The sequence below is a fragment of the Oncorhynchus kisutch genome, linkage group LG28, assembly GCF_002021735.2.
Source record: "Oncorhynchus kisutch isolate 150728-3 linkage group LG28, Okis_V2, whole genome shotgun sequence".
NCBI classification, from domain to species: domain Eukaryota; kingdom Metazoa; phylum Chordata; class Actinopteri; order Salmoniformes; family Salmonidae; genus Oncorhynchus; species Oncorhynchus kisutch.
The window spans coordinates 38,434,266-38,457,516 of NC_034201.2; the positions used below are offsets into that span (position 1 = coordinate 38,434,266).

Below are 23,251 nucleotides of genomic sequence, written 5' to 3' on the forward strand. Positions count from 1 at the left end.
AGCGTCTGTGGCACCAGTAAGTACAGATAGTAACGTTAGTATAAATCCCCTCGCACGGTCCCCGCAGCCTGACAACTTTCTCATGGTTTCTGGAGGGAAATGCTATAGGAATGCTCAACCGGTGACACTCATTCATTCAGTCGACAGAAACTTTCAACCGGTTTTCCCCTTTAAGCAGCGAGTCAGAGTCTGAGACCGAGCCTTCTCTTGTCTCTACTCCTCCCGTTATGGGGTCTGAGACGCCGAAGCTTCCCACCATTAGCTCTGACAAATTGAAAACCCTAGTCATTGGCGACTCCATTACCCGCAGTAATAGACTTAAAACGAATCATCCAGTGATCATACACTGTTTACCAGGGGGCAAGGCTACCGACGTTAAGGCTAATCCGAAGATGGTGTTGGCTAAAGCTAAAACTGGCGAGTGTAGAGTATAGAGATAGTTATCCACGTCGGCACCAATGATGTTAGGATGAAACAGTCAGAGGTCACCAAGCGCAACAAAGGTTCAGCATGTAAATCAGCTAGAAAGATGTGTCTGCATCGAGTAATTGTCTCTGGCCCCCTCCCAGTTAGGGGGAGTGATGAGCTCTACAGCAGAGTCTCACAACTCAATCGCTGAAAACTGTTTTCTGCCCCTCCCAAAATATAACATTTGTAGATAATTGGCCCTCTTTCTGGGACTCACCCACAAACAGGACCAAGCCTGGTCTGCTGAGGAGTGACGGACTCCATCCTAGCTGGAGGGGTGCTCTCATCTAATCTACCAACATAGACAGGGCTCTAACTGCTCTAGCTCCGCAATGAGATCAGGTGCAGGCCAGGCAGCAGGCTGTTAGCCTGCCCGCTTAGTGGGGTCTGTCAGCTCAGCTATCCCCATTGAGACCGTGTCTGTGCCTCGACCTGGGTTGGGCAAAACTAAACATGGCTGTGTTCGCCTTAGCAATCTCACTAGGATAAAGACCTCCTCCATTCCTGTCATTATTGAAAGAGATTGTGTTACCTCACATCTCAAAATAGGGCTACTTAATGTTAGATCCCTTACTTCAAAGGCAATTATAGTCAATGAACTAATCACTGATCATAATCTTGATGTGATAGGCTTGACTGAAACATGGCTTAAGCCTGATGAATTTACTGTGTTAAGAGGCCTCACCTCCTGGTTACACTAGTGACCATATTTCCCGTGCATCCCGCAAAGGCGGAGGTGTTGCTAACATTTACGATAGGAAATTTAAATTTACAAAAAAAGAAAAATGAAGTTTTCATCTATTGAGCTTCTAGACATGAAATCTATGCAGCCTACTCAATCACTTTTCATAGCTACTGTTTACAGGCCTCCTGGGCCATATACAGCATTCCTCACTGAGTTCCCTGAATTCCTATCGGACCTTGTAGTCATAGCAGATAATATTCAAATTTTTGGTGACTTTAATATTCACATGGAAAAGTCCACAGACCCACTCTGTGGACTTTCGGAGCCATCATCGACTCAGTGGGTTTTGTCCAACATGTCTCTGGACCTACTCACTGTCACAGTCATACTCTGGACCTAGTTTTGTCCCATGGAATAAATGTTGTGGATCTTAATGTTTTTCCTCATAATCCTGGACTATCGGACCACCATTTTATTACTTTTGCAATTGCAACAAATGATCTGCTCAGACCCCAACCAAGGAGCATCAAAAGTCGTGCTATAAATTCACAGACAACACAAAGATTCCTTGATGCCCTTCCAGACTCCCTCTGCCTACCCAAGGACGTCAGAGGACAAAAATCAGTTAACCACCTAACTGAGGAACTCAATTTAACCTTGCAGAGCCCTTACTGCTGCTCGATCATCCTATTTTTCCAACTTAATTGAGGAAAATAAGAACAATCCGAAATTTATTTTTGATACTGTCGCAAAGCTAACTAAAAAGCAGCATTCCCCAAGTGAGGATGGCTTTCACTTCAGCAGTAATAAATTCATTAACTTCTTTGAGGAAAAGATCACGATCATTAAAAAGCAAATTACGGACTCCTCTTTAAATCTGCACTCATGTGTTTTAGTACTATATCTCTTGATACAATGATGAAAATAATCATGGCCTCTAAACCTTCAAGCTCCATACTGGACCCTATTCCAACTAAACTACTGAAAGAGCTGCTTCCTGTGCTTGGCACTCCTATGTTGAACATAATAAACGGCTCTCTATCCACCGGATGTGTACCAAACTCACTAAGTGGCAGTAATAAAGCCTCTCTTGAAAAAGTCTAACCTTGACCAAGAAAATATTTTTTCAACTAAAAATCGGCCTATATCAAATCTTCCATTCCTCTCAAATTCTAGAAAGGCTGTTGCGCAGCAACTCACTGCCTTCCTGAAGACAAACAATGTATACGAAATGCTTCAGTCTGGTTTTAGACCCCATCATAGCACTGAGACTGCACTTGTGAAGGTGGTAAATTACCTTTTAATGGCATCAGACCGAGGCTCTGCATCTGTCCTCGTGCTCCTAGACCTTAGTGCTGCTTTTGATACCATCGATCACCACATTCTTTTGGAGAGATTGGAAACCCAAATTGGTCTACACGGACAAGTTCTGGTCTGGTGTAGATTTTATCTGTCGGAAAGATATCAGTTTGTCTCTGTGAATGGTTTGTCCTCTGACAAATCAACTGTACATTTCGGTGTTCCTCAAAGTTCCGTTTTAGGACCACTATTGTTTTCACTATATATTTTACCTCTTGGGGACGTCATTCAAAAACATAATGTTAACTTTCACTGCTATGCGGATGACACACAGCTGTACATTTCAATGAAACATGTTGAAGCCCCAAAATTGCCCTCGCTGGAGGCTTGTGTTTCAGACATAAGGAAGTGGATGGCTGCAAACGTTCTACTTTTAAACTCGGACAAAACAGAGATGCTTGTTCTAGGTCCCAAGAAACAAAGAGATCTTCTGTTGAATCTGACAATTAATCTTAATGGTTGTACAGTCGTCTCAAATAAAACGGAAGGACGTCGGCGTTACTCTGGACCCCAATCTCTCTTTTGACGAACATATCAACACTGTTTGAAGGACAGTTTTTTTTCCATCTACGTAACATTGCAAAAATCAGAAACTTTCCATCCAAAAATGATGCAGAAAAATGTATCCATGCTATTGTTACTTCTAGGTTAGACTACTGCAATGCTCTACTTTCCGGCTACCCGGATAAAGCACTAAAACTTCAGTTAGTGCTAAATACGGCTGCTAGAATCCTGACTAGAACCCAAAAATGTGATCATATTACTCCAGTGCTAGCCTCCCTACACCGGCTTCCTGTCAAGGCAAGGGCTGATTTCAAGGTTTTACTGCTAACCTACAAAGCATTACATGGGCTGGCTCCTACCTAGCTCTCTGATTTGGTTCTGCCGTACATACCTACACGTACACTACGGTCACAGGACGCAGGCCTTCTAATTGTCCCTAGACAATTAGAGCTCCATTTTTATGGAATGGTCTGCCTACCCATGTGAGAGACGCAAACTCGGTCTCAACCTTTAAGTCTTTACTGAAGACTCATCTCTTCAGTGGGGTCATATGATTGAGTGTAGTCTGGCCCAGGAGTGGGAAGGTGAACGGAAAGGCTCTGGAGCAACGAACCGCCCTTGCTGTCTCTGCCTGGCCGGTTCCCCTCTTTCCACTGGGATTCTCTGCCTCTAACCCTATTACAGGGGCTGAGTCACTGAGTCACTGAGTCACCGCCCTTGCTGTCTCTGCCTGGCCGGTTCCCCTCTTTCCACTGGGATTCTCTGCCTCTAACCCTATTACAGGGGCTGAGTCACTGGCTTACTGGTGCTCTTTCATGCCTTCCCTAGGAGGGGTGCATCACTTGAGTGGGTTGATTCACTGATGTGATCTTCCTGTCTGGGTTGGCGCCACCCCCCCTTGGGTTGTGCCATGGCGGAGATCTTTGTGGGCTATACTCGACCTTGTCTCAGGATGGTAAGTTGATGGTTGAAGATATCCCTCTAGTGGTGTGGGGACTGTGCTTTGGCAAAGTGGGTGGGGTTATATCCTTCCCGTTTGGCCCTGTCCGCTGGTATCATCGGATGGGTCCAGTGTCTCCTGACCCCTCCCGTCTCAGCCTCCAGTATTTATGCTGCGATAGTTTATGTGTCGGGGGGCTAGGGTCAGTTTGTTATATCTGGAGTACTTCTCCTGTCCTATCTGGTCTCCTGTGTGAATTTAAGTATGCTCTCTCTATTTCTCTCTCTCGGAGGACCTGAGCCCTAGGCCCATGCCTCAGGACTACCTGGCATGATGACTCCTTGCTGTCCCCAGTCCACCTGGCCATGCAGCTGCTCCAGTTTCAACTGTTCTGCCTGCGGCTATGGAATCCTGACCTGTACACCGGACGTGCTACCTGTCCCAGACCTATTATTTGACCATGCTGGTCATTTATGAACATTTGAACATCTTGGCCATGTTCTGTTATAATCTCCACCCGGCACAGCCAGAAGAGGACTGGCCACCCCTCATAGCCTGGTTCCTCTATAGGTTTCTTCCTAGGTTTTGGCCTTTCTAGGGAGTTTTTCCTAGCCAACGTGCTTCAACACCTGCATTGCTTGCTTTTTGGGGTTTTAGGCTGGGTTTCTGTACAGCACTTTGAGATATCAGCTGATGTACGAAGGGCTATATAATACATTTGATTTGATTTCAGGGGCAGAACGACAGATGTTTTACCTTGTCAGCTAGAGGATTCGATCTAACAACCTTTCGGTTACTGGCCCAACGCTCAAACCGCAGGTAGCCTAGTGCAGCCTTTCCATTTCCTATCCTCTCTCTTATCAACAAAGCAATGAATAAGATCACAAATACTTAATTAGTCCATACGAGATTTGTCTTCTGCATTTTCCCAACCCCTCCGATATACACGCACTAGTGCGATGGTATGCGCTTATTAACATCAACAGTTCTTGACATCACTGCACTCAGAACTTGTCGCGCGTAGACCGAAATAAAACGTTACAGGCTAGATCAGGGCTGTCCAACCCTGTTCCTGGAGAGCTACCATCCTGTAGGTTTTCACTCCAACCCTGTTCCTGGAGAGCTACCAACCTGTAGGTTTTCACTCCAACCCTGTTCCTGGAGAGCTACCAACCTGTAGGTTTTCACTCCAACCCTGTTCCTGGAGAGCTACCAACCTGTATGTTTTCACTCCAACCCTGTTCCTGGAGAGCTACCATTATGTAGGTTTTCACTCCAACCCTGTTCCTGGAGAGCTACCATCCTGTAGGTTCACTCCAACCCTGTTCCTGGAGAGCTACCATTCTGTAGGTTCTCACTCCAACCCTGTTCCTGGAGAGCTACCAACCTGTAGGTTTTCACTCCAACACATTAATTGTCCATTTTAAATCTGCTGCTAATTGGAGTTTGATCTGTCCGAGATGACTTCACTAAGCTGAGTGGTCCTCAGTGTGTGTGTGTGTACCTGAGTCATTGAGCAGACTGAGCATCTAGCACCCCACTATCAATTTATTCATTTTGTCCCCTCACTTTGTTACCTGAAAATCACCCACTGGTTAACTTGTCATTTTTGCAGATTGAAAATGTTTTGAGCTAGTAAGTACTATTATTAATATTTATATTTAGAAACAAGGCAACAGTAAATATGTTGTCCTCCACGAATGATGCAGTCCCCCCCCCCTTGGCACAATTACAATTTAAATATTGCTTGTGAAAAAAAAAAAAATGTCAGTTATCATGTGTGACCACAGATGATCCATTATATCGACCAGGTCCTCAAGTGGCCGATCTAACAGTGAAAATAAATGTCTTAAAAGAACGGAAGGCAGTTAACCTAGCTATTAACTCAGCTATTCCACTCCATTGTCAGGTGCCCAAGACACTCTTTAGCAATGACAAGGAGTGGAATGTTATCCAAAAAGACTGGTACTCAGTCTAGATGGCAGTCGGGAGGAGGCAAGATCAGGTGGGACCATGTGAGGGCAGATACATGTGTGAGTAACAAATTAGTGTTTTTTATCAAAGTTGCCTGGATGTCTTAATTATCAGTACACGCGTAACAACCTAAGCACTACACAACTTACTTTCAATCAAATAAGCCACTACATTTTTTGTTAACCAAATTCAACAAAACTCCTTGCTTGGTGAGCAACATTTTATAAATGAACACCTGCTGGAGAAGAACCAGTTAGGGCCAGTTGTCCCCGCTCAAGTCACCTCTTCCTCGCTGGTGTGTCACCTCACCTCTTCCTCGCTGGTGTGACCAACAAATTTCAGTAAATTATTGAAAATGCGGGGACGATGCGTATCGGTGAATCATTACATCCCTACTAATCAAGACACCTCACATCCCATAATTCAGACAAACATCTTGGAAGCTCTGAACACCAAGATGTCTGGTCCCATGGCAACACATTGATTTCACAGGCAGTCTGTCAGGACGCCTCAGTGCCTCTGTTTGGGGGCCTACCACAGGAGAGAGCCAGCCATCTGTCCCGCAGCTCAGGTGGACAAAACAGTCAATCTGACAGTCAAGTAAGGGGAAACCCCACCTGTCCAGCACAGCCCAACCAGCACCGTGACCGAGCCATACACTCTCATTCCCCCTTCATGCTGTGAATTCAGTTATTTCATCATTCATACCAGGGAAAACTACTCGTTCATACATTGTGTTCTACCACACAAACCTGTCGCTCGGTACAAATATTGCAGAATGCATTGTGAAATATGAATGTTCAATTAATACATATAAGCTATAGTCCAAATTATGCATTTGAATTTACAGCAAAGCATGCATGAACAAATGATACAAACAGTGGTTTAACAGGGTTCACACCCAGCACAGGGCATCACCCAGCACAGGACATCACCCAGCACAGGGCATCACCCAGCACAGGGCATCACCCAGCACAGGGCATCACCCAGCACAGGGCATCACCCAGCACAGGGCATCACCCAGCACAGGGCATCACCCTGGCCACAGAAAGGATGACCACTTTGCTTACTTTGGAGGACCACGGCTGCAAGCAGTTGGCATAGCAACGGACGAGGAAAGCCATTTCCAGAGCAGGGAGGGGAAGTTTCCCCTTTCAACACCTAAAGAAAAAAGGAAAGACGACGCCGATCAGATTGAGGATTCTTCCCAAGGCCCTGAAAGAGATCAATCCTCAATGTTGTCCAATGACTGTGGCAGTGACTATCAGATGTCCAGTGACTATCAGATGTCAATCAAGAAGCCAATGCCGATGGCGAGAGAAGCTTTCAGAGGATCACTTGTGAAACCCCCCATAAAAATCAAGAAATGCATTTAAAAAGCTGGAGGAAGACCGACTCATTGCAGAAAAGCTTGTTCATTCAGCATCTCCAGAGTGCTGAAAGCAGAAAATCCTGAAGACAAAGCAGATGGCAAAGCCACAGCCTCCATGATCAGTGATCCTGCAAACTTGCTCAAGTTCAGTTGTGCTGTAAACTCCACCAATGTAGGATCCCCTTAGAGAGAAGTCAAAGTGTTGAGAAAGTCCTCAGAGATATTGTTCGCCTCAGAGTTTAAAGTCTCTGGCAGTGTTCTTCTTTTTAACCTGTTTGTAACAGTGGCAGACAGCCAATTCTCCAGTGCTGTCAAGTCCCAGAGACCTCTAGCAGGACTTCCAGTCAGTCAGCCTGCGCTCCGCTCGGTGTTCCTTCTCACACAGCCTGGCTCACTGCAGCTCTCCTCCTCCTCCCTCTCTCTCTATAGCGCTCCAGCAGCGTGCGTGCTTGTCCATCTCCAGGAGGGGCCAGACTGCCTGCTCCTGGTCCCCAGCTCAGAGTGCATAGACCCAGGCTAGCGTCAACAACTAAATAGGCAGAGGGAGGGAGGAAAGCCCGGCTGAAAAATAATGACGTCACCTGTGCAGGGAGAGCAATGGAAGGAAGGGAGGGAGGAGAGCGCGACGGGAGGGAGGGGAGGAGAGAGCGCGACGGGAGGGAGGGGAGAGAAGCGCAACGGGGGGGAGGGGAGAGCAACGGAGGGAGAGCAACGGAGGGAGAGGAGAGCGCAACGGAGGGAGGGGAGAGCAACGGAGGGAGGGAGAGCGCAACGGAGGGAGGGAGAGCGCAACGGAGGGAGGGAGAGAGCAACGGAGGGGAGAAGAGAGCAACAGAGGGAAGGGAGGGGAGAGCAACAGAGGGAAGGGAGGGGAGAGCAACAGAGGGAAGGGAGGGGAGAGCAACAGAGGGAAGGGAGGGGAGAGCAACAGAGGGAAGGGAGGGGAGAGCAACAGAGGGAAGGGAGGAGAGAGCAACAGAGGGAAGGGAGGAGAGAGCAACAGAGGGAAGGGAGGAGAGAGCAACAGAGGGAAGGGAGGAGAGAGCAACAGAGGGAAGGGAGGAGAGAGCAACAGAGGGAAGGGAGGAGAGAGCAACAGAGGGAAGGGAGGAGAGAGCAACAGAGGGAAGGGAGGAGAGAGCAACAGAGGGAAGGGAGGAGAGAGCAACAGAGGGAAGGGAGGAGAGAGCAACAGAGGGAAGGGAGGAGAGAGCAACAGAGGGAAGGGAGGAGAGAGCAACAGAGGGAAGGGAGGAGAGAGCAACAGAGGGAAGGGAGGAGAGAGCAACAGAGGGAAGGGAGGAGAGAGCAACAGAGGGAAGGGAGGAGAGAGCAACAGAGGGAAGGGAGGGGGAGCAACGGAGGGAGGGGAGAGCAACGGAGGGGAGGGGAGAGCAACGGAGGGAGGGGAGCAACGGAGGGGAGAGCGAGTGCTGGGGGAAACGGCATTAGACCGATTGGCTGTCTAGAGGGAGCGGAGAGAGGTGGGGTGAGAAAGACAGAGGAGTGACAGAGAAAAAGAGAGAGAGAAAGACAGTTGAGAGGAGAGGGAGCATCTTTATTGATCATGCTTTGTGTATTCAGTCACCTCCGTCCCTTTAAATAAATGCATAAATAACAAAGGAAAAAGCATAAATCACAGCATGTCATCTGCACGGGTCTGCATGGGAAATATACTAACGTCTTCCCTTTCACAGCATGTCATCTGCACGGGTCTGCATGGGAAATATACTAACGTCTTCCCTTTCACAGCATGTCATCTGCACGGGTCTGCATGGGAAATATACTAACGTCTTCCCTTTCACAGCATGTCATCTGCACGGGTCTGCATGGGAAATATACTAACGTCTTCCCTTTCACAGCATGTCATCTGCACGGGTCTGCATGGGAAATATACTAACGTCTTCCCTTTCACAGCATGTCATCTGCACGGGTCTGCATGGGAAATATACTAACGTCTTCCCTTTCACAGCATGTCATCTGCACGGGTCTGCATGGGAAATATACTAACGTCTTCCCTTTCACAGCATGTCATCTGCACGGGTCTGCATGGGAAATATACTAACGTCTTCCCTTTCACAGCATGTCATCTGCACGGGTCTGCATGGGAAATATACTAACGTCTTCCCTTTCACAAAAGCTCCAATGTTTTTCCTCATAATCCTGGACTATCGGACCACCATTTTATTACGTTTGCAATTGCAACAAATGATCTGCTCAGACCCCAACCAAGGAGCATCAAAAGTCGTGCTATAAATTCACAGACAACACAAAGATTCCTTGATGCCCTTCCAGACTCCCTCTGCCTACCCAAGGACGTCAGAGGACAAAAATCAGTTAACCACCTAACTGAGGAACTCAATTTAACCTTGCAGAGCCCTTACTGCTGCTCGATCATCCTATTTTTCCAACTTAATTGAGGAAAATAAGAACAATCCGAAATTTATTTTTGATACTGTCGCAAAGCTAACTAAAAAGCAGCATTCCCCAAGTGAGGATGGCTTTCACTTCAGCAGTAATAAATTCATTAACTTCTTTGAGGAAAAGATCACGATCATTAAAAAGCAAATTACGGACTCCTCTTTAAATCTGCACTCATGTGTTTTAGTACTATATCTCTTGATACAATGATGAAAATAATCATGGCCTCTAAACCTTCAAGCTCCATACTGGACCCTATTCCAACTAAACTACTGAAAGAGCTGCTTCCTGTGCTTGGCACTCCTATGTTGAACATAATAAACGGCTCTCTATCCACCGGATGTGTACCAAACTCACTAAGTGGCAGTAATAAAGCCTCTCTTGAAAATGTCTAACCTTGACCAAGAAAATATTTTTTCAACTAAAAATCGGCCTATATCAAATCTTCCATTCCTCTCAAATTTTAGAAAAGGCTGTTGCGCAGCAACTCACTGCCTTCCTGAAGACAAACAATGTATACGAAATGCTTGGGAAATATACTAACGTCTTCCCTTTCACAAAAGCTCCAATTGTGCCTGGTTGTGAAATAGAATTTGAAATTGAGTGGATAGCTTTGATTTACAGCACAAGATACAGTTACATTGTTAAAGGCCACTGAATAACACCTGGGACAGAGACCTGCAGCACCAAACTAAGATCTGAGACCAAAACAACTACTACTCTGTACTACTCTCAGGTCCAGCAGTGAGGGATGGGGATGTGAAACCAGAAATAACGTTGGCTCTCTAAGACTAATTCCTCTGCTGTGGCTATAGAGGAGCATGGCAGGCTCACCTTACATACAGCCTTTACTAAAGCAGAGAGAAGCTCCTCTGATCAAACCTGCTGTTGAGTAATGTGTCAGTGTTGCTCAGCGGCCAGATGGGGATGTCTTCTCTCCCTGCACCACTTATGAAGAGGGGGCGGGGGGGGCTGAAGCCTGTTTCTCTGTTCGGCTCCACGCCCCACACCCTACTCCATGCTGCTAAAGAATGACATCATTCTTTTAAGGAGCAGCCAATAGCAGACCAGCACATGGAGCCTCCCTGGGAGCGCTGTCCATAGGAGAGCAAGATAGAGAGACACAGAGGGAGATACAGAGAGAGTGAGATAGAGAGAGATACAGGGAGAGAGATACAGAGAGAGATAAAGAGGAGAGACACAGAGAGAGACAGAGTGCCCCCGGCCTCAGCAGGAAGAAAAGGACTTTCATGTAAAGGATTCCAGGTTGGTACACGAAGGGAGAGATAGTGTGAGAGCCAGCTGCAGCTCCCTTCAACATTTCAACACACACACACACACACACACACACAGGTTCAGTCATCAGCTGTCTAAATGCTCTACTGACCAACACACACACACACACAGGTTCAGTCATCAGCTGTCTAAATGCTCTACTGACCAACACACACACAGGTTCAGCCATCAGCTGTCTAAATGCTCTACTGACCAACACACACACACAGGTTCAGTCATCAGCTGTCTAAATGCTCTACTGACCAACACACACACAGGTTCAGTCATCAGCTGTCTAAATGCTCTACTGACCAACACACACACACAGGTTCAGTCATCAGCTGTCTAAATGCTCTTCTGACCAAAACACACACACACAGGTTCAGTCATCAGCTGTCTAAATGCTCTACTGACCAACACACACACACAGGTTCAGTCATCAGCTGTCTAAATGCTCTACTGACCAACACACACACAGGTTCAGTCATCAGCTGTCTAAATGCTCTACTGACCAACACACTATCACAGCTTTTTCTCATGATGGATTCTACTTGTTGCATCAAAAACAGCAGCTTTGTTTCTCAGGCAGACAAGGAAGTGAGAGAGAAAGCTGACATACATCAGGCAGGATGTGCTTCCTCTGTGTGTGTATGTGTGCGCATGCACATAAGAGAAAGTTTAACCACAAGATCAAGATTACAAGCAGTGAACCTAACTTTGTGAATACACTTCAATCAGACATACATGGGAAGAGATAGGCCTGTTTTCACAACGAACATGGCCAATATAATGAAAATACAATATTTCCATGAGGTAAAAGGTCAAACTGCCAACGCAGACAAGCAGCACCCTGAAGACGTTTGCCTCATTCAACAGTCCAGACATCAGGGTACCGAAGTCAAACAACTGGTCTCTAACTACAGACAGTGCTGCTGGCTTCTGTACACTTCATTAGAGGAAGGAAGGTATATACAGTACACCGTACAATGTCCAACCCTGCTCCGATCAACAACACTCAGATAGGAATTCTAATGGGCGCTTAAAGTGTGTGTAGGGAAATCTGACACGTGGGTCATTCTCCCTGCAGTGGTTAGGAGAGTGACAGAGGCGAGACGGAATCACTCAGTATCCCTGAGCCATAGGACGTCTCAGTGAGCACTGAACAATCACACACGCACACACAAACTGCTTGGCGTGTGTGTGTGTCTGGTTGGGGGTAGTGCAAGACATATTTCAACCTATTTTTATTTTTGCACCACTCATTTGCATATATTTTGGCACCCTGCCTATTTCATAAAAGGCAAAAATAATGATGAAAACAATTGATTCTCCTCATGTAATCTTCCCCTCAAATACCACCTCCCACCACAGTGAACACAGAATGCTGCTATTCTAATAAATGGCGTTTAACATGAAACAGGTTGCCTCTGGTCTATTCCTCATTATATAACCCATATTATACAGTATAATCCCACCCTTGAGAGTCCAGACTGCCAATAATCCTTCCACTTAAACAGGCCATATTAATGGATGATGACTCCATCTTGTACTTGGCCGTCACAATGCTTTCATGCTGCACAACACACAGAACGCCAGCAGACCACTGTTCTGGGAGGGGCTATACTGTATTGTACTACACTGTGTACAGGTCTAGGGTCTTCCCACCCAGTACCTGTAGGTGGAAGGAGAGAGACAGCGCAAAAGCACGAGAGAGAGAGACACGAGAGGGGGAAGGAGATGGTAGCTAAGAGGGGGAGATGAGAGAGAGAGAGAGAGAGAGGGGAGGGAATGAGAGGGTAGCTGAGAGGAGGAGATAAGAGATGAGAGAGAGGGGATGAGAGGGTAGCTGAGAGGAGGAGATAAGTGGGCAGGGAGAGAAGAGAGGAAGGAGTAACAAGAGAAGGAGGCTGAATTCAAGTTAAGTTATTATCACGTGCACAGGTACAGTGGAATGCCTTTCTTGCAAACTATTCCCCAACAATGCAGTAATCAATATCAGTGGTACTAAAATAAAAAAAATTGAAAAAAATACATGAAAAAAAAAAATAAGAACATGAAAATAAGTAAGCTAGCATATATACACAGGGTCAGTGCCAATACCATATTTACAATGTGCTGGAAAAAGGAGAGGTTGAAAATGACCATGAATTCGCCCGCCAGCTCTGCGCATGATCTGAGAACGTACCCTGGAATATTATCCTGCATGTCCCCAGCTGATCTGAGAACGTACCCTGGAATATTATCCTGCATGTCCCCAGCTGATCTGAGAACGTACCCTGGAATATTATCCTGCATGTCCCCCAGCTGATCTGAGAACGTACCCTGGAATATTATCCTGCATGTCCCCCAGCTGATCTGAGAACGTACCCTGGAATATTATCCTGCATGTCCCCCAGCTGATCTGAGAACGTACCCTGGAATATTATCCTGCATGTCCCCCAGCTGATCTGAGAATGCGGGTCGACGGGGGCCCCCCCATGTATGGTTCGGGGTTGTTTTTGTCAAAGTGTGCATAATCAAATGCATTGAGTTCGTCTGGTAGAGAGGCATCGTTGGGCAGATCATGGTTGGGTCTTCCTTTGTCAACCATGATGACTGGAGCCCCTGCCACATGCGGCAGGCGATGGAGCCTGTGTTATAGGATTGCACCTTGTTCCTAGATTGTCCTTTTTCTCGTTTGATGACTCTGGAGGTCTTAGCCCGACTTCCAAACCAGCCACTCGGCCCTGGCAACTCACCGGAGGACCCTCAGCCCTGGCAACTCACCGGAGGACCCTCAGCCCTGGCAACTCACCGGAGGACTCTCACCCCTAGCAACTCACCGGAGGATCCTCACCACTAGCAACTCACTGGAGGACCCTCTGTTATCATGCGTTGCGTTGTTATCAAACTCTGAGGGTGACTAAGAGTGGTGAGGGGATCAAATCAACATATCTTAACCAAGCAGAATGAAACATGTTGCCTTTGGTATATTGCTCTTTATATAACCCATATTATACAATATAAACCCACCCTTGAGAGTTGAGAAAGCCAATAATCCTTCCATTTAAACAGGCCATATTAAATGGTTTGTACTTGGCCATAACAATGCCTTTCTGCTCCACTACCCACAGAACCACCATGAGTTCCAGCAGACCACTGTTCTGGGCTGTGCTGTCCTGTACCTGTGTACCTGTGTTGTGTTGTGTTGATCTGTACTGTGCTGTGCTCTCCTGGATTGCACTGTGCAAGGGGAATCAAAAAAACAAATGCAATTCACATTTAAATAATAAAACAAGCATGAAATTCAAATGAGGATATTACCCGTTGTTTTAGAAGATCTAAACAGTTGGGAGGCATTTCATATGTTACATGTGTCAATCAGTCAAACGAATACAGGTGGCTCAAAACAAAAACAACGCGGTGCGTTATGGGATACAACTTCGCTCTGAAGCCAGCAGTGTAGCTGATTCGGTCAAAGTGGCTATTGGAGGGTCAAATTAGCCCCTACACCCTCCATCATTCTCCCTACCTCAGCTTTGGGACACTTGTGCATATAGTGGAGGTGCACGTGAACATACAACTGGAGGGGTGAGGAGGAGGAGGGGTGATTTGGGATTCAGCCGGAGAAGAGAGGATGGGGAGGTGAGGGGCAGGGAGAAGAGAGGGAAGAGAGCAGAGATAGAGGAGAAGAGGCCAGGAGGGAATGTGCTGCTTGTGTGTGAAGGTGCAGGAGGAGAGGGTGGGGGGCTGCTACTAAGCAAGCATGTCTGGGAACGGTGATCCCTGAGCTCCAGGGTCAACTCCCTGCCTGGCTTCAGCAAAAAAGACCAGCTCCATAGCACTAAGTGGGATGAAAATATGAGCCTCCCCTGGAGCTGGGGGAAGGGAGGAGGAGTGAAGAGGGGGGTTCAGCAAGGTTGCCATCCTAGCTATGATGACGTAAACCCTCAAATTAGCTCCAGAGGCAGCAGCAGTGGTACATTCAGCACAGAATGAATGATAACATTTAGATTAAGTCTTGCCTGGACTGTAGCCTGTGCTATATTTTCAGGTCCTAGATCCACTCCCCATGGCCGGGTACAGTACAGGAGACTATGCTGCTTCTCACGTTTCACAACACATTCTCTCTCCAGGGCTTACACTTGTCCATACTGATAGTCGGCGTGCCTGGCCTGATTACAAAGGTTTTGTTAGAGCTACTGTGTTCATATTGTGGTATATCAGAGCAGTTGATTACAGCGGTGTTAAAAGCCTTGTACAGTTTGTATAATAGTGCATCAATGCAGGCTGATGTGTTGTGTTAGCCTGGAGTGCTGGGGCTGGGGGGTTAGAGGTGGTGGTTGGTGGGCTGAGAAGGAGGTGCTGAAAGGAGGGGGGGGGGGGGGGTAGTTCCAGAAGAACTGAAGTGATAAATCACCCATCAGCCTCAGGGCTCAGTGGAGGAGGAGGAGGGACGTGAAATCCCCAGAGGTCTCCTGTAATAGCCAGTCCTCCTCCGCCCCAAACCACACTCTCCATCTTCACCCTCCAATCTCCCCTGACCACCACACAACCCGTCTCTATCCCTCACCCCACAGGCAGTTCAGCTCTGACAGTGGGGCACATCAAGACCGTCATGGTTAAATGTGCCAATAGGATGAGATGGAATAACAAGAGAAACAGGTTAGTGGATGTATACCACACAACACGTCACATAGCAGACAAGGACAGAAGTGGGACAAGACAGAGGACATCAAGTTCACCTCTAGAAGATGACGAGGGTCTCCGTGACAACAAGTCATCAACCATCCCTTTACAGCATGAAGTCATCATGAGACATCCCAATATCCTCATGACCTACAGAACCTGGCTGGGGGAGGAGATGTGTAAATGATCTCTGGGATCAGGACAGACAAAGGCCCTCTATGTGGCGCAGCCAGCCAGCACTTACGCATCTCTACTGGCTGATCAACTCAGAGTCTGATGATCATGAGACTCAAGTGCACACAGATGCAATATCAGCTGAGACCTGATGATCAGCCAATAACTGACTAGCTGCAAGCGCTAAAAGCTAACCTCAGCCGCAAGGCTACGTTCTATTAGCCGTGGATGTTTCCACACGTAGATGCTAACTATACCTAAGGAGAAGAAGAAGAGAGGCTCAGCCAGCAGCAGACGTCTTGTAGACTGACAGGAAGTGAAATATCACAAGTCATCGACTAGCCTAGCGACCTGGTTCTGCTGCCTTCTGTAGCTGGGTGTCGTGCACCAAGACAAAGCAGAGACTTGCAGAAGTGTGATCATCACTCTTCAACTGTACGAATGCAGCCTAGTCATTCTATTCAGGCCAAGTTGAGACATTCGTGACCCAGTTACCAGACCATGTCTCATAGAAATGTAATGATCCATGGAATAGTCTCTTAGAACAGCCAGGAACGCACTTAGAACATGATTCTGAAGGCCAAGGGAGGTGATATATACTTCTATGGCGGTGTGTGTGTGTGTGTGTGTGTCTAGCAAGCAACCGATGCACTAATAAAGTGGGGCAACTGAGTCATCATTTCAGCATTCCTATTAAATCCCATTATGCATCATCGTAGAATTCCTCCCAGGTTTCTGCAGGCTGGTCATATTTCAGGATCAATGACAGTCAATGTCAATAGCAGGTCACACACACACTATTGTCTGATATACCCAACACATAATGAGTTGTTTGGACTCACTCTGTGTGCAATAATAGTGTTTAACATGACTTCTGAAGTTGAGCAGAGAATTTCAAAACACAGACTCAACTACAAATAGGTCAGGGAGGTTTTCCAATGCCACAAAGAAGGGCACCTTATGGTAGATGGGTAAAATGAAAACTTAAAAGCAGACATTAACACTTTGGTGGGTCTATCATTACACCCAGTCACTACAAAGATACAGGAGTCTTTCCTTTTATACATTTATTATATTTCACCAGCTAGGCCAGTTGGGAACACCTTTATTTAACCAGGTAGGCCAGTTGAGAACACCTTTATTTCACCAGCTAGGCCAGTTGAGAACACCTTTATTTCACCAGCTAGGCCAGTTGAGAACACCTTTATTTCACCAGCTAGGCCAGTTGAGAACACCTTTATTTCACCAGCTAGGCCAGTTGAGAACACCTTTATTTCACCAGCTATGCCAGTTGAGAACACCTTTATTTCACCAGCTAGGCCAGTTGGGAACACCTTTATTTCACCAGCTAGGCCAGCTGGGAACACCTTTATTTCACCAGGTAGGCCAGTTGAGAAGACCTTTATTTCACCAGCTAGGCCAGTTGAGAACACCTTTATTTCAGCAGCTAGGCCAGTTGAGAACACCTTTATTTCACCAGCTAGGCCAGTTGAGAACACCTTTATTTCACCAGCTAGGCCAGTTGAGAACACCTTTATTTCACCAGCTAGGCCAGTTGAGAACACCTTTATTTCACCAGGTAGGCCAGTTGAGAACACCTTTATTTCACCAGGTAGGCCAGTTGAGAACACCTTTATTTCACCAGCTAGGCCAGTTGAGAACACCTTTATTTCACCAGCTAGGCCAGTTGAGAACACCTTTATTTCACCAGCTAGGCCAGTTGAGAACACCTTTATTTCACCAGCTAGGCCAGTTGAGAACACCTTTATTTCACCAGCTAGGCCAGTTGAGAACACCTTTATTTCACCAGCTAGGCCAGTTGAGAACACCTTTATTTAACCAGGTAGGCCAGTTGAGAACACCTTTCTTTCACCAGCTAGGCCAGTTGAGAACACCTTTATTTAACCAGGTAGGCCAGTTGAGAACAAGTTCTCATTTACAACTGCGACCTGGCCAAAATAAAACAAAGAAGTGCGACACAAATACATAATTACACATAAACAAACATAGTCAATAACACACTAGAAATATCTATGTACAGTGTGTGCAAATGTAGAAGAGTAGAGAGGTAAGGCAATAAATAGGCCATAGAGTCGAAATAATTACAAATTAGCATTAACACTGGAGTGATAGATGTGCAGATGATGATAGAGTAGAGATACTGGTGTGAAAAAGAGCAAGAGGGTAAGTAATAATATGGGGATGAGGTAGTTGGGTGTGCTATTTACAGATTGGCTGTGTACAGGTACAGTGATCAGTAAGCTGCTCTGATAGCTGATGCTTAAAGCTAGAGAGGTAGATATACGTCTCCAGCATCAGTGATTTTTGCAATTTGTTCCAGTCATTGGCAGAAGAGAACTGGAAGGAAAGGCAGACAAAGGAAATGTTGGCTTTGGGGATGACCAGTGAAATATACCTGCTGGAACGGATTTTTGGGGGGTTTGTATCATTTGATTTACACAACATGCCTACCACTAAAGAAGCAAATTATATATATATTTTTTTGTGAAACAAGACAAAAAAATTAAATTAAAATAAAAACGTGTGCATAACTATTCACCCCACAAAGTCAATACTTGTAGAGCCACTTTTTGCAGCAATTACAGCTGCAAGTCTCTTGGGGTATGTATGTATCTATAAGCTTGGCACATTCTTCAAGGTAAACTGCTCCAGCTCCTTCAAGTTGGATGGGTTCCACTGGTGTACAGCAATCTTTAAGTCATACCACAGATTCTCAATTGGATTGAGGTCTGGGCTTTGACTAGGCCATTCCAAGACATTTAAATGTTTCCCCTTAAACCACTCGGGTGTTGCTTTAGCAGTATGCTTGAGAGACTGGTCCTGCTGGAAGGTGAACCTCTGTCCCAGTCTCAAATCTCTGGAAGACAAACAGGTTTCCCTCAAGAATTTCCCCTGTATTTAGCGCCATCCATCATTCCTTCAATTCTGACCAGTTTCCCAGTCCCTGCTGATGTAAAACATCCCCACAGCATGATGCAGGCACCACCATGCTTCACTGGGGGGGATTGTGTTCTCGGGGTGATGAGGTGTTGGTTTTGCGCCTGACATAGCATTTTCCTTGATGGCCAAAAAGCTCAATTTAAGTCTCATCTGACCAGAAGGTACTTCTTCCACACGTTTGGTGAGTCTCCCACCTGCCTTTTCGCAAACACCAAAAAAAATTCTTTAAGCAATGCCTTTTTTCTGGCCACACTCTTCCGTAAAGCCCAGCTCTGTGGATTGTACGACTTAAAAAGTGGTCCTATGGACAGACACTTCAATCTCCGCTGTGGAGCTTTGCAGCTCCTTCAGGGTTATCTTTGGTCTCTTTGTTGCCTCTGATTAATGCCCTCCTTGCCTGGTCCGTGAGTTTGTGGTGGCCATCTCTTGGCAGGTGTCATATTCTAAAATGTTCAAATAATGGATTTAAAATGGTGCCTCGATGGATATTCAAAGTTTCAGATATTTTTTTATAACTTAACCTTGATCTGTACTTTTCCACAACTTTGTCCCTGACCTGTTTGGAGAGCCCCTTGGTCTTCATGGTGCCGCTTGCTTAGTGGTGTTACAGACTCTGGGGCCTAACAGAACAGGTGTATATATTCTGAGATCATGTGACCGATCATGTGAAACTTACATATTGTAAACCTGTGTGCAATCTAACTAATTGTGTGACTTCTGAAGGTAATTGGTTGCACCAGATCTTATTTAGGGGCTTCATATTAAAAGGGGGTGAATACATACACACACCACATTTCTGTTATTTTTTTTTTTCATAAAAAAAAAAAAAACATGTATTTATTTTTTTCACTTCAAATTTGGACTATTTTGTGTATATCCATTACATGAAATCCAAATAAAAATCCATTTATATTACAGGTTGTAATGCAACAAAATAGGAAAATGCCAAGGAGGTGAATACTTTTGCAAGACACTGTATTAGAGTCAGATGCTCAGTTCTCTAGTGTGTGTATACGTTTAGAGTAATATATACAGTGGGGCAAAAAAGTATTTAGTCAGCCACCAATTGTGCAAGTTCTCCCACTTAAAAAGATGAGGCCTGTAATTTTCGTCATAGGTACACTTCAACTATGACAGACAACATTGTAGGATTTTTTATGAATTTATTTGCAAATAAAGGTGGGAAACAAGTATTTGGACACCTACAACCAAGCAATATTTCTGGCTCTCTGTAACTTCTTCATTAAGAGGTGCCTCTGTCCTCCACTCGTTGCCTGTATTAATGGCACCTGTTTGAACTTGTTATCAGTATAAAAGACACCTGTCCACAACCTCAAACAGTCACACTCCAAACTCCACTATGACCAAGACCAAAGAGCTGTCAAAGGACTCCAGAAACCAAATTGTAGATCTGCACCAGGCTGGGAAGACTGAATCTGCAATAGGTAAGCAGCTTGGTTTGAAGAAATCAACTGTGGGAGCAATTATTAGGAAATGGAAGACATACAAGACCACTGATAATCTCCCTCGATCTGGGGCTCCACGCAAGATCTCATCCCGTGGGGTCAAAATGATCACAAGAACAGTGAGCAAAAATCCCAGAACCACATAGGGGGACCTAGTGAATGACCTGCAGAGATCTGGGACCAAAGTAACAAAGCCTACCATCAGTAACACACTACGCCGTCAGGGACTCAAATCCTCCAGTGCCAGACGTGTCCCCCTGCTTAAGCCAGCACATGTCCAGGCCCGTCTGAAGGTAGCTAGAGAGCATTTGGATGATCCAGAAGAAGATTGGGAGAATGTCATATGGTCAGGTGAAACCAAAATAGAACTTTTTGGTAAAAACTCAACTCGTCGTGTGAGGACAAAGAATGCTGAGTTGCATCCAAAGAACACCATTCCTAGTGTGAAGCATGGGGGTGGAAACATCATGCTTTGGGGCTGTTTTTCTGCACAGGGACCAGGACGACTGATCCGTGTAAAGGAAAGAATGAATGGGGCCATGTATCGTGAGATTTTGAGTGAAAGCCTCCTTCCATCAGCAAGGGCATTGAAGATGAAACGTGGCTGGGTCTTTCAGCATGACAATGATCCCAAACACACCGCCCTCGGGCAACGAAGGAGTGGCTTCGTAAGAAGCATTTCAAGGTTCTGGAGTGGCCTAGCCAGTCTCCAGATCTCAACCCCATAGAAAATCTTTGGATGGAGTTGAAAGTCAGTGTTGCCCAGCAACAGCCCCAAAACATCACTGCTCTAGAGGAGATCTGCATGGAGGAATGGGCCAAAATACCAGCAACAGTGTGTGAAAACCTTGTGAAGACTTACAGAAAACGTTTGACCTCTGTCATTGCCAACAAAGGGTATATAACAAAGTATTGAGATAAATAAGTATTTGGTCAATAACTAAAGTTTTACACCATAATTTGCAAATAAATTCATAAAAAAATCCTACAATGTGATTTTCTGGATTTTTTTCCCTCATTTTGTCTGTCATAGTTGAAGTGTACCTATGATGAAAATTACAGGCCTCTCATCTTTTTAAGTGGGAGAACTTGCACAATTGGTGGCTGACTAAATATTTTTTTGCCCCACTGTATATATAATTACTGAGAGAAAGACAGAGAAAGAGAGATTGGTGCAATGGTTGAGTTTTAGTTTCAAAATGATGATACATGTTGATCTACGGTATATCATGAGAGCACCAAGATGGGACAGTGCCGATGGTCCTTAAATCTCTTTGCTTGGTAATATCACTACTTTCACAACTAGCAAACCTCTTAGATGGACACCTTTTGTCTATCTGAAATACTCTAGTAAGGGCTTTAGACCAACTAGAGCTTAAAGCACATTACCCTCAAGTCCTTGGTCTTCTGCTCGTAAATAGCACACAAACTACTTTATGTCCATTTGGCAAGTCCTATCATCACATATTGCAAGTCGAGTATGCAGTCAGATGTATCCAATCACTGACCTTTAAAGAGCACGTGCATACACCAGCATGACTCACACATCCACATACAGAAGGGAAAGGTAACATGCACCGCCACACACTCAGTGAAGAAGTCAAGCTTCCCACATACCTGGTTATCCACATAATCCTGAGGTGGACCACATCAAGCACCAGGAATGGATAGGGGGGAGGAAGAGAGCGCACAAGAGAGTGAGTGAAAGGCCGCGAGAGAGAGAGGGGGGCGAGAGAGAGAGGGGGGGGGGGCGAGAGAGAGAGAGAGGGGCGAGAGAGAGAGAGAGAGGGCGAGAGAGAGAGAGAGAGAGGGCGAGAGAGAGAGAGAGAGAGGGCGAGAGAGAGAGAGAGAGAGGGCGAGAGAGAGAGAGAAGGGCGAGAGAGGAGAGAGAGAGGGCGAGAGAGAGAGAGGGGGAGAGAGAGAGAGAGAGAGAGAGGGGAGAGAGAGAGAGAGAGAGCGGGGGGGGCTGAGAGGGAGAGCGGATGGTCGCGAGAGGGAAGAAGCGGGAGCGAGAGGGAGAGCGGGGGGGGGGGCAGAGAGGCGAGAGGGCGAGAGGGGTGCGAGAGGGAGAGGGGGGGGGGGGGGCGAAGAGGAGAGAGGGGGCGAGAGAGAGAGGTGGGGGGGGCGAGAGAGAGAGAGAGGGCAGGGCGGAGAGAGAGAGAGAGAGACGGGGTGGGCGAGAGAGAGTAGAGAGAGAGGGGCGAGAGAGAGAGAGAGAGGGGCGAGAGAGAGAGAGGAGAGGCCGAGAGATGGGAGAGAGAGGAGAGGGGCGATGAGAGAGAGAGAGAGGGCGAGAGAGAGAGAGAGAGGGCGGAGAGAGAGAGAGAGAGGGGGAGAGGAGAGAGAGAGGGCGAGAGAGAGAGATAGAGGGCGAGAGAGAGAGAGAGAGGGGCGAGAGAGAGAGAGAGGAGCGAGAGAGAGAGAGAGGGGGCGAGAGAGAGAGAAGGGGGCGAGAGAGAGAGAGGGGGCGAGAGAGAGAGAGGGGGGCTAGAAGAGAGAGAGGGGAGGCGAGAGAGAGAGGGGGGGAGAGAGACGAGAGGGGCGAGAGAGAGAGAGGGGGCGAAGAGGAAGAGAGGGGGCGAGAGAGAGAGAGGGGGGCGAGAGGAGAGGAGGGGCGAGAGAGGAGAGAGGGGGCTAGAGAGAAAGAGAGGGGGGCGAGAGAGAGAGGGGGGAGAAGAGAGATGGGGGCGAGAAGAGGAGAGGGGGCGAGAGAGAGAGGGGGCGAGAGAGAGAGGAGGGGGCGAGAGGACGAGAGAGGTGGCGAGAGAGAGGGGGGCGAGAGAGAGAGGTGGCGAGAGAGAGAGAGGGGGCGAGAGAGAGAGGGGGCGAGAGAGAGAGGGGTCGAAGAGAGAGGCGGTTGCGAGAGCGAGGGGCGAGAGAGAGGGGGGCGAGAGAGAGGGGGGCCGAAGAGAGGGGTGGGCGAAGAGAGAGGGGCGGAGAGAGAGGGGGGCCGAGAGAGCGAGAGGGGGCGAGAGAGAGAGGGG

At 46.8% G+C, this 23,251-nt stretch overlaps 1 protein-coding gene across 9 annotated transcripts in view; it reads right to left on the minus strand.

Annotated features, from left to right (window-relative positions):
• The window catches only part of LOC109872506 (rap guanine nucleotide exchange factor 6), a 165,715-nt gene that overhangs the window by 67,640 nt on the left and 74,824 nt on the right, over positions 1 to 23,251 (minus strand). For 5 of the 9 annotated variants that reach the window (XM_031807447.1, XM_031807451.1, XM_031807448.1 and 2 more), the window contains one exon: positions 21,885 to 21,902. The exons of 3 other annotated variants lie outside the window; for them this stretch is intronic. In XM_031807447.1, coding sequence (XP_031663307.1) covers positions 21,885 to 21,902 — 18 coding nt within the window. Of the gene's footprint in view, positions 1 to 7,000; positions 7,837 to 21,884; positions 21,903 to 23,251 lie in introns of those variants that run through there. One more of the 9 variants, XM_031807452.1, reaches the window with a different exon arrangement.